General features: G+C 42.0%; 1 protein-coding gene across 2 annotated transcripts in view; it reads right to left on the bottom strand.

Annotated features, from left to right (window-relative positions):
• Nucleotides 1-152: 152 nt before the first annotated feature.
• LOC141433884 (saccharopine dehydrogenase-like oxidoreductase) overlaps nt 153-15,980 on the bottom strand; it is a 28,598-nt gene continuing 12,770 nt past the window's right edge. The window contains exons 4-10 of one of the 2 annotated variants that reach the window (XM_074095977.1): nt 12,411-12,540; nt 8,191-8,305; nt 7,416-7,502; nt 4,264-4,503; nt 3,433-3,580; nt 2,599-2,693; nt 153-832 (exon numbers count right to left, since the gene is read on the bottom strand). In XM_074095977.1, coding sequence (XP_073952078.1) covers nt 736-832; nt 2,599-2,693; nt 3,433-3,580; nt 4,264-4,503; nt 7,416-7,502; nt 8,191-8,305; nt 12,411-12,540 — 912 coding nt within the window. In that variant the 3' untranslated portion in view covers nt 153-735. The remainder of the gene's footprint in view (nt 833-2,598; nt 2,694-3,432; nt 3,581-4,263; nt 4,504-7,415; nt 7,503-8,190; nt 8,306-12,410; nt 12,541-15,980) is intronic. The other variant, XM_074095978.1, reaches the window with a different exon arrangement.

Below are 15,980 nucleotides of genomic sequence, written 5' to 3' on the forward strand. Positions count from 1 at the left end.
AATAAAGGAATGTTTCCTTTCAGTACAATTAGCTAACTAAAGGATTTAAGGTAGTTGCTCTCCAGGGCCCATTGATTCTTTCCACCCTGTATATTTAAGTGTTATATAGGTCAGAATATTAAAGTTTTTATATGTAAGTGAAAATCGCAAAGGTTTGTAACATCATGTTTACTTACATAGCATATATCAACGTTAAAACCAGAATAAGCCCTTACAAAATTAACAATTAAATAGACAATAAATGCGTAAATTGTACAACAATAAAGGTGAATAATCAACAGAGCTGAGCGAGGTAAAAATACAACAATAAAAATAATAAAATAATTATCCCAGCCTCGCTTAGTGCAGCTCCTATTTTTTATGATTTAAATTCGAGTTTTGTTCTTGATTTTAGAGAAGCTCGATATTTCGGCACAGTCGCATGCGCCATCACGAGACGTTACATAATAACAACGTTACAAGTTAAATAAAAGCTTTTAAAAAAAAATGCAAAAATAACTGACTTCCAAAAATTTTTTTCATTTAAATTCTTGAAAAACAATTATTTCGCTTGCTTTTTTAAATGGCGCGGAACCTACAGTACGCGAATTCGACTCGCGTTTGGCCATCTCTCGCTCTCATCGCTTAGCTATCTCAAACTGCTCCAGTGAATCCGTAAGCCGCTAATTTTAAGTACTTCTACAATATAAACTTAGGTCACAGAATATACAATAGTACCGCCTTAGGTATATAAAACTACTGCAGTTGGAATTCGAATGTGAGATTGTTTTCGTTCAGGTTTTTGATGAGATTCGTTTTAGAAAATGCAACTCCTGTTGTTAGTACTCCGCCCCTGTAACAAAAAAAAATACAAGAGCTTTTTATGACAGGGTGGCAGACTGGGTCACCTAATGGTTAAGTGAACAGCACCGCCCAGGCATCAGATCAGATTCAGATTGTTTAGTACTTTGTAACGAGTATTTCGAGTTCGAAGCTGATTGCAACTTTTTGGCCACGCGCGGTGAGACTTTGCAACCAGAGGCCATATTGCCTACAGTGCTTTCATTCTAGCATGGTGCGGGTGACACTTAATACACGTTTCGTTTTACTCAGAAAAAGTTGCTGCGGTCTAAATATATGGAAGTATATTTCAGTTGTAGCCTGAATATGACTGACGTAAAATATTTAAACATAAAGAACTATTTTATATAAAACAAATTTAAGCTATCAGATTTTTATAATCAATTAATTAAATTCAACGCACAATTAAATGAAAAAACGTAATATGCATGAAACGTAACACCAGAAACTCGTTTAGTGATGGGACCTAATGGATCTTGAGTTATATCGGTACTTATTAATTATTGGTAAGTAACAAATATTCTTTGCAAACTCCGTTTAGCCTTAATTAAGTGGCAAATAATATTCCAACCTAGAATTTCACTAATATTCTCAATAAAATTAGCGTAATAATCTGATTAATGATGACATTAATTATGATTAAGATTTTAAATTATTAATTTTATCGACTCAAGTTTCGACACTGACTCTCTAGTCTTGTGATATTGACACTTGACAGCTGTCACCCGCACCATGCTACAATGAAAGTACTGTAGCGTTTCTGACGCTCGTGATCGCAATCAAATGACAGATTTCGCATACAAACGATAGGCAATACGGCCTCTGCTTGTATTATTTATTCGCGTACGATACTAGTGACACGACAATATCGTGTCGTATTTTGGAACTTAAGTTGCATGCTCGTCAACATACTGCTATAAATAATTATTGATAAACAAGCCATCTAGTTCAGCAAATCAACCATAGGAGGCGCTGTATCGAACATTACTATTCCAGCTCTCGGACTAAGGCTACGCACGCACTATCTGATGCGGCTACCTACGGTTTGAGTGCGCCGTCTCATTCTCATGCGATATTGATGTCGGAGGCCGATCGTAAAGTCCGCCAGATCACGAAATTCCTAGGCATATCGGGAAATGACGCCATTTCATGAATTGGCTAAGGGACATCAGCCATATCGGTTAAAAGTCACCGTTTAAAGATTTGCCTAGTGACATTTACTATAGGCAGATCATAAAATTCCTAGGCATATCATGAAACGCCGCCATTTCATGATTTGGCCAGTTTAGGCAGATCATGAAATTCCTAGATATATCATGAAACGCCACCATATCGGTTCTGGCACTTCGCCGGCCGTTGCCGCGGCACTCGCTTCACTCGCTCGGCTCGAGCGTTGTGGTCACAATTCATACTAACCACTCCTCGCTTCGCTCGTCGTATCTAATATTTCTTTTTTTTCGGCATAATATCACGATGTGCCCGGTATAGAGTTAGGAATATCGATGAATGCGTTGCTCTAATCGATCTGCCGTATTGTTTCTCAGGCACATCGTGATATGCCGGGCCAACTTTTAGGCATATCATGAAATGGCGCCATTTCACGATATGCCTAGGAATTTCGTGATCTGGCGGGTTTTATAATCGGCCGCCGACATTGATATTATGAAGTAGGACGGCACGCTAAAACCACACGGCTCACCGCATAATGCGGACGTGTCCTAACAACGGCAGTCGCTAGTCAACAGTATAGTCACTCACGCTCCCGGCATTTTATCGCTTTCCTTCAGGCAGGTGAGCGCGGAGAACAAGAGACCGCTGGCTGTTGCTCCGTACCCCGAGTTGACGGCTTTTACCTGGAAATTAGCACGTATACTCCTTAAAATCATCATCATCATCAGCCCAAGACGTCCACTGCTGAACAAAGGCCTCCCCCTTAGAACGCCACAATGAACGACAACTCGCCTCTTGCATCCACCGGTGCCCGCAACTCTGACGATTTCGTAAGTCCGCCAAGTGGAAGGCCTACCAACGCTTCGTCTTCCAGTTCGTGGTCACCACTCGAGCGATGTGGCCCTTCTAAAAAATCCTACAAAATTCCTAATTATATATATATATATATATATATATATGTCGTGGATTACAATAATCAAGCCTTATAGGACTGTCAATTGACTATTACAATATCGAGATGGCGGCGAACGCCGTGTGACGTACCTACCGGTTGCGGTGCACGTGGACGGGCTCGTTGGCCGGAGCGTCATTCTACTTCGGGCTGTAGGGACGACAACACCTGGCTAATGATTCTGTCAGTTCGTCTGTCGATTAGCTCTGTACATACTCTGATTGGTTTTGTAATTTAATTGTTACCGGCTGGTGAAATAAAACAACTGTGCTCCAAAAGAAGTTATTATTGAAGCTCTCACTCAAGTACCTACATACATCATGAACGCATCCTGACGGCGAGACGGTACTCTCATTCCACCCATCAATCATCATCTCATCTCTCCTCTCCGCGCTCTCGTCGCCATATATATGTAAAGTCTTTATTGTACAAATAAGAAACAAAGACAGCAATTATTCTTCCAGACTTACCGTAACAATAGCCTTCTTGTTGGGCTTGGTCGTGTCCACGTCTGCGCCGCGCTCCCAGCCTTCCCCAAACAGCTGGAACAGGACCGTCGTGTTGTTTAACACGTTCTCCGTAGGACCCTGATGCGACATCATGCCGAAAGAGAAAAATCTGGAAACATTAACAATTGTTAAGTACTAAAATGAAAACCTCCGTCAACCCCCAACTGTCCTTTTTAAGTTTAATGCATGTGTGGCGCTACAAGCGCACCATTTTCTATTTCACTTAATTGCACAATCTGTGGATCAGGGTTTTGATTTGAACCGACCAATCCTCGATCACGCGCGCTTGGAGCTCGACGTGGATTGGCTGGTTAACAACCAATTCTATTACAAGATGGGCCATGCCGGCGGAGCTACTACAAATTTCGGAAATCGAAGTTCGTGTCGTTCCGTCTCTCTGTTTCTATTCTATCTATTTAATACGAAAGCGAGAGGGATGGTACGATACGAACTTCGATTTTTGAATTTCGGAGTAGGCCTTCTGGAAGAGCGCTAAGCGCGGCCAAAGTACAACTATTAAGGAGCGGCCATATCGCTGTTTAAAAAAGGGTGACGGTACGGAATCGCAGCGACGCATCATATGCGCACCGTTTTTTGCATGCTTTCCGCACCGCTGCTTAAAATACGCAAATGGTGCGGAATCGCAGTGATGTGTCGTAAAACGTCACGAGTTTTGTTCGGTAAAGTCCTGACGTTTACAGCACGTCACTGCATCCACCGTGAACCCGCGGCTTTAACCAGGTCATAACCAGGTCAGGTTTATCACGTCGGCATCGTCATATTATGACTTACCTAGGATAATTCAGCAGCAGTCTCTTGGTCACTGAAATCTTGGACATGAGGAACCCTATAATGCAGACCAGGGCGATAGCTATGGTGGTCATGAACCCCCCCAGTTTGAAGTAGGGCCTGAACTGGACGGGCCTCTTGTGATCGTTCTCGTAGAACCAGCGTTGGGTGCGGTACACTACCAACAAGTCCGTAATCGCAATCGGCAAACACCAAGCACCTTCGTGCTTGTGGATAGTGGAGCTAGGGAATAAAGAATAAATTAAAGTTAGAAAAACCCTATCCAATCCTACTAATATAATGCCCAGACCTGGAAGGAAAATCGTGCAAGTCACATTAGATAGATATAGCCTGTACACGGTGATTTCTTTTACTCCCGTTAACTTCGACAGACACAGACGGCAGTTCATTGGTAGAAAATACATGGTACTTAATTAACTTTATCTACATGCATCTCATAACTTCCCTATTATATATGTTCAGAAACGACTATCAAATGGCCTTTATTAAGAAACCTGGTATCTGCGGGTGCATCTTAATGTTCACATTAAAGTACATTGCATCTTAATGTTTACGTTAAAGTATCGGTAATACTTTTTTTAACAATGCATATCGGTACATATTGTAGAAAACTTATGACATGCATGTAGATAATAATTATTATTCAAAGTCAAAGTCAAAGTCAAGTCAAAGTCAGTCAAAGTCAAAGTCAAAGTCAAAATCAAAGTCAAAGTCAAAATACAGGCCATATCTGAACATATTATAGAAAACTTATGATATGCATGTAGATAAAGTTATGTATACGGCTATCATCATTGTAATACTTTTATCATTTTTTAACTTTATCATACATTCATCATAACCTGTATACATGCAGTCACGACTATCAAATGGCCTTCATATAAAAACCTGGTATCTGCGGGTCTAACTCGGTAAAAAGTTCATCTTAATAACTAGTTAAAGTTTATCGGTTAATACACAGTGCATGTATCGGTACAATATTGTAGAAAACTTGATGAAACAAAGTAGAATGTCAATAATTATTATTCAAAGTCAAAGTCAAAGTCAAGTCAAAGTCAGTCACAAGTCAAAGTCAAAGTCAAAGTCAACAGTCCTAAAGTCAAAATCACAGGCCATATCTGAACATATTATAGAAAATGCTTATGATCATGCATGTAGAATAAAGTTATGTTATACGGCTATACATAATTAGGCATTATGCACCAGCCACATAAATAACTATTACATTACCTTTTTCGCTAAAAATGTGCGAATTAAAAACACTTTAGCTACGGACTTAAGAGATTTCTTAATTTTCTTGTACTTTGATTATCTAAATTCTAGACTTCCAAACAGCTTTCTTTCAGGAAATCGAGAAGTACCAATACGGTATTTGACAACTCCTGAATTTGCCATGTCTGATATGTTATTATGAAAATATAGATAAACATATACAGCCTTATTCATAAAAAATCCTTAATTGAGGTTTGATCGGTATGTTACTTAGCAGACTGAATAAGCTTGTTAGACGGTTGTCAAGAAGTATGATTCATCAACGCTTGCTAGCAGTCTGCTAGTTGTTGAGCTGCTGATAGACGGATTAGACGCGTTATGTTGGCAATCTTGACAAATCAAAGACAAAAAAAGGCCTCATCGATAGTTAAAAAAAAATGACAACAGTGATACAGCAAATTAGCAGGGGAAAAAAAGCGAGATGTTTGTTTTCCCGCCATTTCCGATCCGCATGTTTATGTTTAAGTGCAAAAAGCCGTAATTATGTTAATCATCCTAATTTTCTTTTTTTTCATATTTATTGTTAGTAAAGTAGCAGTAATTTTAGAGGATTTTTAAATACAAATTCCTGAAAATAATTTTTCCTGGATTTTTTTAATTTTTGCGTAACTTCACCTTTCACTAAAAATATCTTCGGTATGGTTTTTTGCTCTTGTCAAAGTCAGCTGTTCAAACTTGTGGCGGCCATTTTGTGACTTAGCAGGGAGATAAAGGAGGGTCTACGGTCCTCTAACTTTAGCAGAGCCTTGATCGACTGATTAGCGCTAACAGACGTTTATGAATCACGTTTTTTAGCATCGGGCCTTCAAGGAGCCTCTAACTTTTTATGAATAAGGCTGATAGTGTTTAGCGGTGAGATGAGAAAACTTAAATCGGTTGAAAATTGGATTTATAGTGATTTTTTGAAAAATCTATGTACCTCTCTTTCTCAAACGCTTTTCTCTATGCACCAAGTATGGCGCTACTTGCGTGTGACGTCAGACGCAAGTATGTCTTTCTCTGTCTAATGTTGAAATCCAAACCTTTATAACTTTGTTATTTATATAGGTAGCTTGAAAATTGTTTCTCTATTCGATAACAGGCATTGTGAAGTTTTAATTTATAAAACATATACAAAATAGTCATATACCGTAGGTCATATTCTGTTAAACTGCATGCTAGTGGACAATGCTGCCTGGTGTTGCAGTGTGATGTACTAATCCTCCTGAGTCCTGTGCCTCTAGTGTAGCGTTTTCACAAAACAGTCGTTTACTATTCGACGACGTAAATCGAGCGTTCGATCGTCGATACGTTTCCTAATAAATACAGTGAGTACGGTTCACTTTTCGAATGGAATAGCAACTCACTTCGACTGCGTAATGTTTGAGACGAACAATTGCGAGTGTGAGTACCGCGTCTAGGACGTTGGTGACCTGCTTCGTTATTTTAGACATTATATCAAAATTCTTAGAATTCTTTATTCAATGAACAATTTGTACTTTATAAAGTACATTCGGCCGTTATTCTTAGTGTTAATTAGTCCTTGATTAGTCTTTGCAGGTGGTAGGACCTTGTGCAAGGTCCGCCCGGATTGCTACCATCATCTTGCTCGCTAATCCTGCCGAAAAGCAGCAGTGATGCACTGTTGTGTTTCGGCGTGGAGAGTAAGACAGCCGGTGAAATTACTGGCACTTGAGGTATCCCATCTTAGGCCTCTAGGTTGGCAACGCATCTGGAATACCCCTGGTGTTGCAGATGTTTATGGGCAGTGGTGATCTCTTACCATCAGGAGACCCACTTACTCGTTTGTCATCCAGTCGAATAAAAAAATAATAATAATAAAGTACGTGAGGACTCAGGAGGTTATACAAGTACGTACATACCTAAGGGGCACTTTGGGCTTGAAGGTGGGCAGCTTTTCTGGGAACTGTTTCTTTCGCAACGGGCCCAACTCGTTGGAGTGTTCCAACCTGGAAACGAAACCATACTTAACTGTATTTTCAAAGAAAAACTTATATTTTTATGTCCGTATATCTCTGTCAGATAAGGACAAAAACTGCGTACATTTTACATAAAAGCAGGGCTCTGCTAACACCGGATATTCAGAGAAACTTGAATTAGGGTATTTTTTATTAAGTGTATGGGGTTCCTTCCATAATGCAAGCCATAATTTGAGCTTAAAACAAAGACGATCGGGTTAAGGGTTTGCCCTGTAGCCTAACCTTTTTGAAAAAAGTCAAAAAGTCCGATCAACAATATTTCACCACTTCAACTCTCGTGGCACCTATACAAAACACTTCTCCCATACCATACCACTACCATGAGTTTACAGTGACCGTACTCGATAGCGACGGCGTAAATTATTTGTATGGAGAATTGTACAGCGCCTCTACAAATAATTTACGCCGTCGCTATCGAGTACGGTCACTGTAAACTCATGGTAGTGGTACAGCAGCCTTGCCTTGTCGAATCGGATCAAATGAGACATGTCAAGTTCTTAGACTTTGCCAGGGTCAATGAAATGCTCTGCCACTGCAGAATTATTGATTTTCATCCCCTTAAAACTCCGTATGTGCTCCTGGATTCTGGTGAACACACTACGACCCGTCTGCCCCACATACGTCCTTCCAAAATCACAAGACATTGTACACAACCTACGCGTATATAAGAGACTCCCATGTTCCGTAGTTCACAACGCCGCGTTCTCTCGCCTCGGCATAATACTTTCGCGGCAAATCCGTAGACATGTAAGACACCACCGAGTTCAAAGTGCCTGGGAACAAAACAATCATATCCTTATTCCATCCATACTTAATATTATAAATGCGAAAGTGTGTGTGTTTGTATTTTTGTCCGCCTTTCACGTCGAAACGGAGCGACGGAACGACTTGATTTTTGGCATAGAGATAGTTTATGGGCCAGAGAGTGACATAGGCTACTTTTTATCCCAGAAAAATGCACAGTTGTATAAAAAAAAAACATAAATGTGAAATGAGAGCCAAGTTCAATATTACAATATGCATTTAATACTATGATATGCCTTCAACGACAAAAGAAGTGAAATCTAAATGGGTGTCAAGTCAGTCCTGAAATTTATTTACAACAACATAAAATATTTTATAACAACTAATAATATTATTTCTTCTTATAGCTTAGGATCACACATATTGAAGCCTTATGTCTGACTTGGGACTTGGCTTGTTTTCATATACGAATTATAGTATCTATAATATAAAAAGTGAACCGCCAGAACGGGACAAAAAAAACGAGACAGAGCAGGATGGCGCTCTACAACACCATTTTGACACGTTTCTCCCAAACAACACATTATTTCTCTGGAATTTTAAAGCAATTAGCTTCTTTGACCTTGGGAATCGCGAAAAACTTGAGAAAATATGATATAGGGTGTGTGCATTTTGTATATTAAGCAAAATAAAATCACAAGTTCGAATTTCGAGCCAAAAACGAGCGATCTATTATCTATGCCAGTGTTGCCATTCAGGGAAAAAGAAATCCATTCATTATCCTACATTGCAGTCTATAAAGCTCTTTACCCATTCATTGCCGCGCGCCAGATTACGCTGGGCTTAGAGTCATGAAATTTGGTATGTAGATAGCTGGATGTCTGAAATAACACATAGGCTACTTTTATTCCAATATTCCCACGGGATAGTTTTTTTTAACACAACACCTCAATGAAGATTACGATATAAATTTTGGGATTTCCCACAGGAATTACACGTGCGAAGCCGCGGATAAACTCTAGTAATTCATAAAATAAGTAATGACGCGATCATCATCATCATCATCATCAGCCCGAAGACGTCCACTGCTGGACAAAGGCCTCCCTTAGAACGCCACAATGAACGACAACTTGCCACTTGCATCCACCGGTTCCCGCCACTCTCACGATGTCGTCAGTCCACCTGGTGGGAGGCCTGCCAACGCTTCGTCTTCCGGTTCGTGGTCGCCACTCGAGGACTTTTCTCCCCAACGGTTATCTGTTCTTCGAGCGATGTGGCCTGCCCATTGCCACTTCAATTTGCATATTTTTCCAGCTATGTCAGTGACTTTAGTTCTTCGACGAATTTCCGTATTCCGGATTCTATCGCGCAAAGAAACTCCAAGCATAGCTCTCTCCATAGCTCGTTGCGTGACTTTGAGCCTCTCTAAGAGGCCAACAGTTAAGGACCACGTCTCAGCGCCATAAGTCATCACTGGCAACACACACTGGTCGAAGACTCTAGTCTTCAGGCACTGCGGAATATTGGACGAGAAGACATCACGAAGTTTCCCGAACGCTGCCCATCCGAGTTGGATTCTTCAGGCGACCTCTTTGTCGAAGTTGGACCTACCCAACTGGACAACTTGTCCAAGGTAAACATAGTGGTCAACAACTTCGAGTACATCGCTCCCAACGATAACCGGCACGGGTGTGACATTTGACATGATTTTAGTCTTGTCCATGTTCATCTTAAGACCCACCTGTTGGGAGACGATACTGAGGTCACTGAGCATAGTATTGAGCTCCTCCAGCGACTCCGCCATTATGACTATATCATCGGCAAAACGAAGATGGGTGATGTACTCGCCGTTGATATTGATGCCGAACCTGTTCCAGTCCAAGAGCTTGAAAACGTCCTCCAACGCATTTGTGAACAGTTTCGGAGAAATAACGTCTCCCTGTCTCACACCTCGCTGCAGTTGGATTGGTTGTGTACTCTCGTCCTGCAACCGGATCGACATAGTGGCGCTGCTGTACAAACTCTTTAACACCTCGATGTATCTATAGTCAATATGGCATCGCTGAAGGGACTGCAGTACAGCCCAGGTCTCGATTGAATCGAAGGCTTTTTCATAGTCCACAAACGCTAAACATAGTGGCCGATTATACTCCTCGGTCTTCTGTATAATCTGGCGGAGCGTGTGAATGTGGTCTATGGTGCTAAAGCCTTTACGGAATCCAGCTTGTTCGGGAGGCTGGAAATCATCAAATCTTCGCTCGAGACGATTCGTAATGACCCTCGAAAACAACTTGTATACATGACTAAGGAGTGAGATGGGTCTATAGTTCTTCAATAAGGTATTGTCGCCTTTTTTGAAGAAGAGCACCACCACACTCCTGTGCCATGCTTCCGGCGTGGTACCCTCGAGTATGACGGAATTAAATAACCTCTGGAGGACTACAAGTACCGGTTTACCACCCGCTCTCAGAAGTTCTGTCGTGATTCCGTCATCCCCCGGAGCCTTGTTGTTTTTAAGTTGTTTGAGAGCCACTCTAATCTCGTACAGGCTGATATCTGGGATGTCTTCAGTGTAATGACGGGTTAGTTTAGCTCTGGTATCTTGAGCTGCACCTACAACGGGCTTCTGTGTCGAGGCATATAACTGTTCGTAAAACCTTTCAAGCTCTCTCAACAACTCCGGTTTCGATGAGATGATACTGCCATCGTCGATCTTCAACTTAGTCATTTGGCTTTCCCAATAGACGAATTCTTTGCAAACACTTTAGAGCCCTGGTTCCGCTCAATTGCTTCCTTAATACGTGCAGTATTAAAGGCACGCACATCGTGTCGCATGGATTTTGAGATTCGCCTATTAAGTCTGCCATATTCCGACATGTCAGTTGAAGATTGCAGCCTCATCTCGTTCCGAAGTTCCATTAATTTAATGGTTTCATTGGAGAGCTTCTGAGGTCTTTTCCGGCGCGGAGTCTTGAAGAACTGGGACCCCACGGCCTGAACAGTTTCTACCAGCCCGTTGTTGATCTCGTCCGCGTTTTTGCATTCGGCTAGGCACTGGAAGCGATTATGCAATAAGAGTTGAAAGCTTTCGGGGTTCTGGATTTGGGCAGGACAAGGACGGAGCGTGGACTTCACAAGACGTGACCGTTCTAGCTTCACATTAATATTCAGTGTGCCTCTGACAATACGATGATCACTTCCGGTTTTCACCCTGTTGATCACAGAGACATCACTGAATATTCGCTTCTTGGTCGTCATAATGAAGTCAATCTCATTTCTGACTGAACCATCGGGGCCGATCCACGTCCACTTCCTGGATGGTCGCTTCTGGAAAAAGGAGTTCATTACGTAGAGCTCCTCCTTCTCCAAGAAGTCGACCAGCCGCTGGCCCCTTTGGTTCCGCTGCCCATAACCGTACGGCCCCACTCTCAACTCATCGCCATTCTGAGTGCCCACCTTAGCATTGAAGTCCCCCATAACAACGGTGAAATATGTCTCGGAGGAATGTATGGCTTGAGAGATTTCTTCATACATAGCCTCTACTTCATCGTCAGGGTGTGTCGAGGTTGGCGCATACATCTGGATAACCTTCAACGAATACCTATCGGTGATTCTGAGTATCAGGTATGCTACCCTGCTCGACACACTATCGACTTTTACCACGTTATTAATGAGGGACTTGCGGACGAGAAACCCGACACCACCCTGAGACTTTCGGTCTCCTTCCCGGAAGAAGAGCATGTTGCCAGACTCCAGGATTATCGTATCCTGCCCTTTCGTCGGACTTCCGATAATCCCATGATGTCCCAACGCAAACTACTCAATTCTTCCTCCAGCTCAATGATTTTCTCATCTGTCCTCAGCGTGCGAATGTTGTGCGTGGCCAGGGCCAATGTCCGGTGGGGATGGTAGCGAGGAGTCACCCGGAGATTTTTTTATTTTATTTTTTTTTTGGGGGATCGCAGTGTTTGCTGATGGTTTACGCAGAAGACGCTGCTGCCCGTCTTCTGGATTTTTCCCTTAGTCGCCTTCTACGACACCCAACGGAATGAGATGGGGGGGAGCTATTCTTGTCCGGCCACCCACGGACGACCGCGATAGTCTAAAATATTGTGTTGTTTGAATATCGCTTACCGTCGAAGTTCTGCTGCATATACACAAGCCCCATATCGTTGGGGATGCTTTCGATACCGCAGGCGCTGACAATGTACACGCCGGCGTCTTTGGCCGCCTGGTCGTACTTCAAATGCATTCCTTCGTTGAACTGTAAGGCAATAATTCAATCATATGTAAGGATAATGTATATATATTAAGATAGATTTCATGTTTAGAACACTTGTTATATTTATTAAGATTAACAATATATTTAAAAGTAATTGTAATGATTGGTCACGTGATTTGAACACCTGACTACCCCTTCCACCCCAGTAATAGCAACGACTCACTTAGCTGCCAGCAGCGGCATTAACTGTTGATCGTCGGTAACGAACGGACGGCAGTCGAGCTGTTACTGAAGGTGGAAGTGAAGTGTTTTACTCTTGGTTATACCAGGTGGAATTAATACAGGTCAGTGTCATTCCCATATCGAGTAAGAATAATTTAATGTGTCTATTCAAGTATAATACTGGATCATGAGTTGTATTCATCGTGTTAATAAATGTCATATAACATGAACTACCGTTGTTTACCTTAATGCTTCAGTCCTCTTTTAGCTCAGAAGTGGGATTGGCGAGTATTTCTAACCAATCACTCGCTAGTCCCGCCTGCAAATGCCCATTAACCGGCCCCGACACTATGAATACAACTGCTAGCTCGAGAATTTTAGTTAACTTCACCCAGGACAATACCTTTTTTTTTACGTGAGTTTAATGTGTCCACTTTGAGACTTCAAATAACCATACCAGTAGTACATTGAAAACTTCGTTGTCTGACGCATACGCGTGAACTATACTAAACTACCCACGACTATATCTCAATTTAAATAGTAACGAATGTTCAGTTAAATGTTACGATAAACTTACAAAAAAAATGTACGTAAACAATTTGCCAGGGCACTCCCTGGGGTTGTTTACATGTTCATATAATGCATTTATACCAGGGCTACTCTCTGGGAATGCATTATGAGAAGTTTATCGTCGTATTTAATTTTACAGTGTAAATAACTTGCCAGGGTACCCCCTGGGGTTGTTTACACGTTTAAGCAATACATTTTCATAACAGGGGTACTCTCTGTGAATGCACTGCAGTTATGAGTCTATCAATATATTTAATTTTACTACCTGTGTGAAGAATTTGCCAGGGCACTCCCTGGAGTAGTTAACATAGTAACGTAATACATTTGTACCAGAGCTACTCTCTGGAAAGGTATTGTAACAAGAGTACATATAACTTGACTATATTAGTGCTTCATGCTCATTGTTATTGTTGAACGGTGATAATGATCGCCGCCGAAGTGATTCCGAGTGTAATCAAAAAAAAAAAAAACTTGTGTAAGTTTCAGTTACGATGGGGAGCCATCATGGAGAGGCCGCCAATGCTGGGCGCAGAGAAGAGCGCACCATCGGGCGAGCTGGCAACGCCGAGACGGACACTGACGAATGCGAGATTCGTGCACGTCCGTCGCGGGAGTCTCCTGGCATGCTGAGCGAGGGAGCGGAAGGGAGCCTGAAAGGTAGGCAAAGCCGCAAGCGCTCGTTGCATGACAGTGACGATGAATATGATCGCGAACCGCCTTGTGAGAGGGCTCCACGTTCGCGTAAGCTAATTAGACATGATGGCGGTCCACGACGACGACGCTCGCGTAGTATATCTGTTAGAGATTATCTTGGAGCTGGTCCGTCGAAGAGGGTACCGCGCAATCGTAGCAGGTCACATAATGTAGACGCGCGACCAAAGCGAAGGTTGCATGAGAATGGCAGCCAGCATCGTAGATCTAGGAGTACATCTTCTGAACTCTCTGAGAAACATGATAGATTTTTACGACAACGCTCAAGCCCAAAACGGTACAGACGCATGGGGAAAAAGAGACACAATGTCCATAGTAGCAGTTCAGGTGATGACCATCGCGTAATTTCCAAACGCAAAAGGGTGTGCTCTCGTTCCCCAAGCGTCAAGTATGTAAGAGGCTCCATGAAACTAGGTCGTAGAGACAAACTTGATAATACTGAATGTAACACTAACGAAAATATATTAAGTAAATTTCTGGATATTCTAAAAGATATGAAAGGTCAATCAACTTCTAAACTGTCATTAAATAATGTGCTCCCTGAGTTCGACCCAATGTCTAAAGATCAGACCATTCTCACATGGCTCACTAAAGTAGAGGAGTGTGCCGAGATCTACGGTTGGAACGAGAAGGAGATTATACATTTCGCACTCCCCAAACTTACAGGTGTCGCGAAATCCTGGTACCAAGGTCTCAGCACTGTCCTCTATTCGTGGTCAGAGTGGAAAAGAAAGCTTGTAGAATCGTTCCCTTGCCGTGACGATTATGCAGAACTTTTGATTACCATGCTTGCCAAGAAAGCTCGTTACGGAGAATCTCTTGAGCAGTACTACTATGCCAAAATAAATTTACTTAACAGATGTAGTATAAAAGGTCGAAAAGCTGTAGATTGCCTGTTAAATGGCATAGAAGATCGTGCCGTACGAGTCGGCGCTCAGGCGGCCCGCTTCCGGGAGCCCGAGGAAGTCCTCAAATACCTCAAAACTGTTAAGATAGCAGTCGCTAGGGAAGTAGGCGAGAGACACGATAAGCAAAGACAGGAAAAGAGGATGATAGGAAATCCTACTAACAAACGACCAGATATTTCTAAGAAAATCGTTTGCCATAATTGTAACGAAGACGGGCATAAAAGTTTCAACTGTAAGAAATCAATAGTTAACTGCTCTACCTGTGGCAAACTAGGTCACCTTTCGGTGTTCTGTCGATTTACTCGTGATAATGCGAACAATAAAAACCAGAAGGGACAATCACCAAAGACGAAAAGCAGGTTGCAGAATTAAACTTAACTAATGAAACAAATTCTAAATACGTGTTTGATATTATGATTAATGATAGGAAACTTTTGTGCCATGTCGATCTAGGTAGCCAGTGTACCCTCATTAGAGAGCGAGAGGCCAAAGAATTGAGTCTCTCTTTTGACACCGATAAACTGCCTTTAATGCGAGGCATCGGTGGCCATCACGTAAAGCCAGTAGGTAAAGCTAAGGCCAATGTAACCGTGCAAGGTATAAAAGAAAACATTGAAATCCTAATTGTAGAAGATCATGTACTAAAGTACCCCGTCCTATTGGGCCATACATTTACCGAACTGCCGAAAATTATTATTACGAAGACGCCTAATCAGCTGGTTTTTGAAAAGATTGATTCCGACAAACTGTTTTTGCGCGTTCGGGAAGACTTAACTGTAGCACCGCGTGAGATAGTCATGGTTTCTGTTAAAACTGAGGATGGGTTTGAAGGAAGCGCATATGTGAATGGGTCAGTCAGGGGTATCGATAACAAGGAATACTATTTGTTTCCGGGAGAGTACATGTTCAAAGAAGGGTTAGGTCGATTAATAGTTTTTAATATGAGTGATCAGAACATAGTTTTCGTAAAGACTTGTTATTAGCACGAGCCGTTTCTGTGCTACATTCTCATGAGGCCTTTGCGGTGTCTTTTGATGAGACCCATTTGGATAACACTATCCGATGCGGCCC

The sequence above is a fragment of the Choristoneura fumiferana genome, chromosome 13 (assembly GCF_025370935.1).
Source record: "Choristoneura fumiferana chromosome 13, NRCan_CFum_1, whole genome shotgun sequence".
Taxonomy (NCBI): domain Eukaryota; kingdom Metazoa; phylum Arthropoda; class Insecta; order Lepidoptera; family Tortricidae; genus Choristoneura; species Choristoneura fumiferana.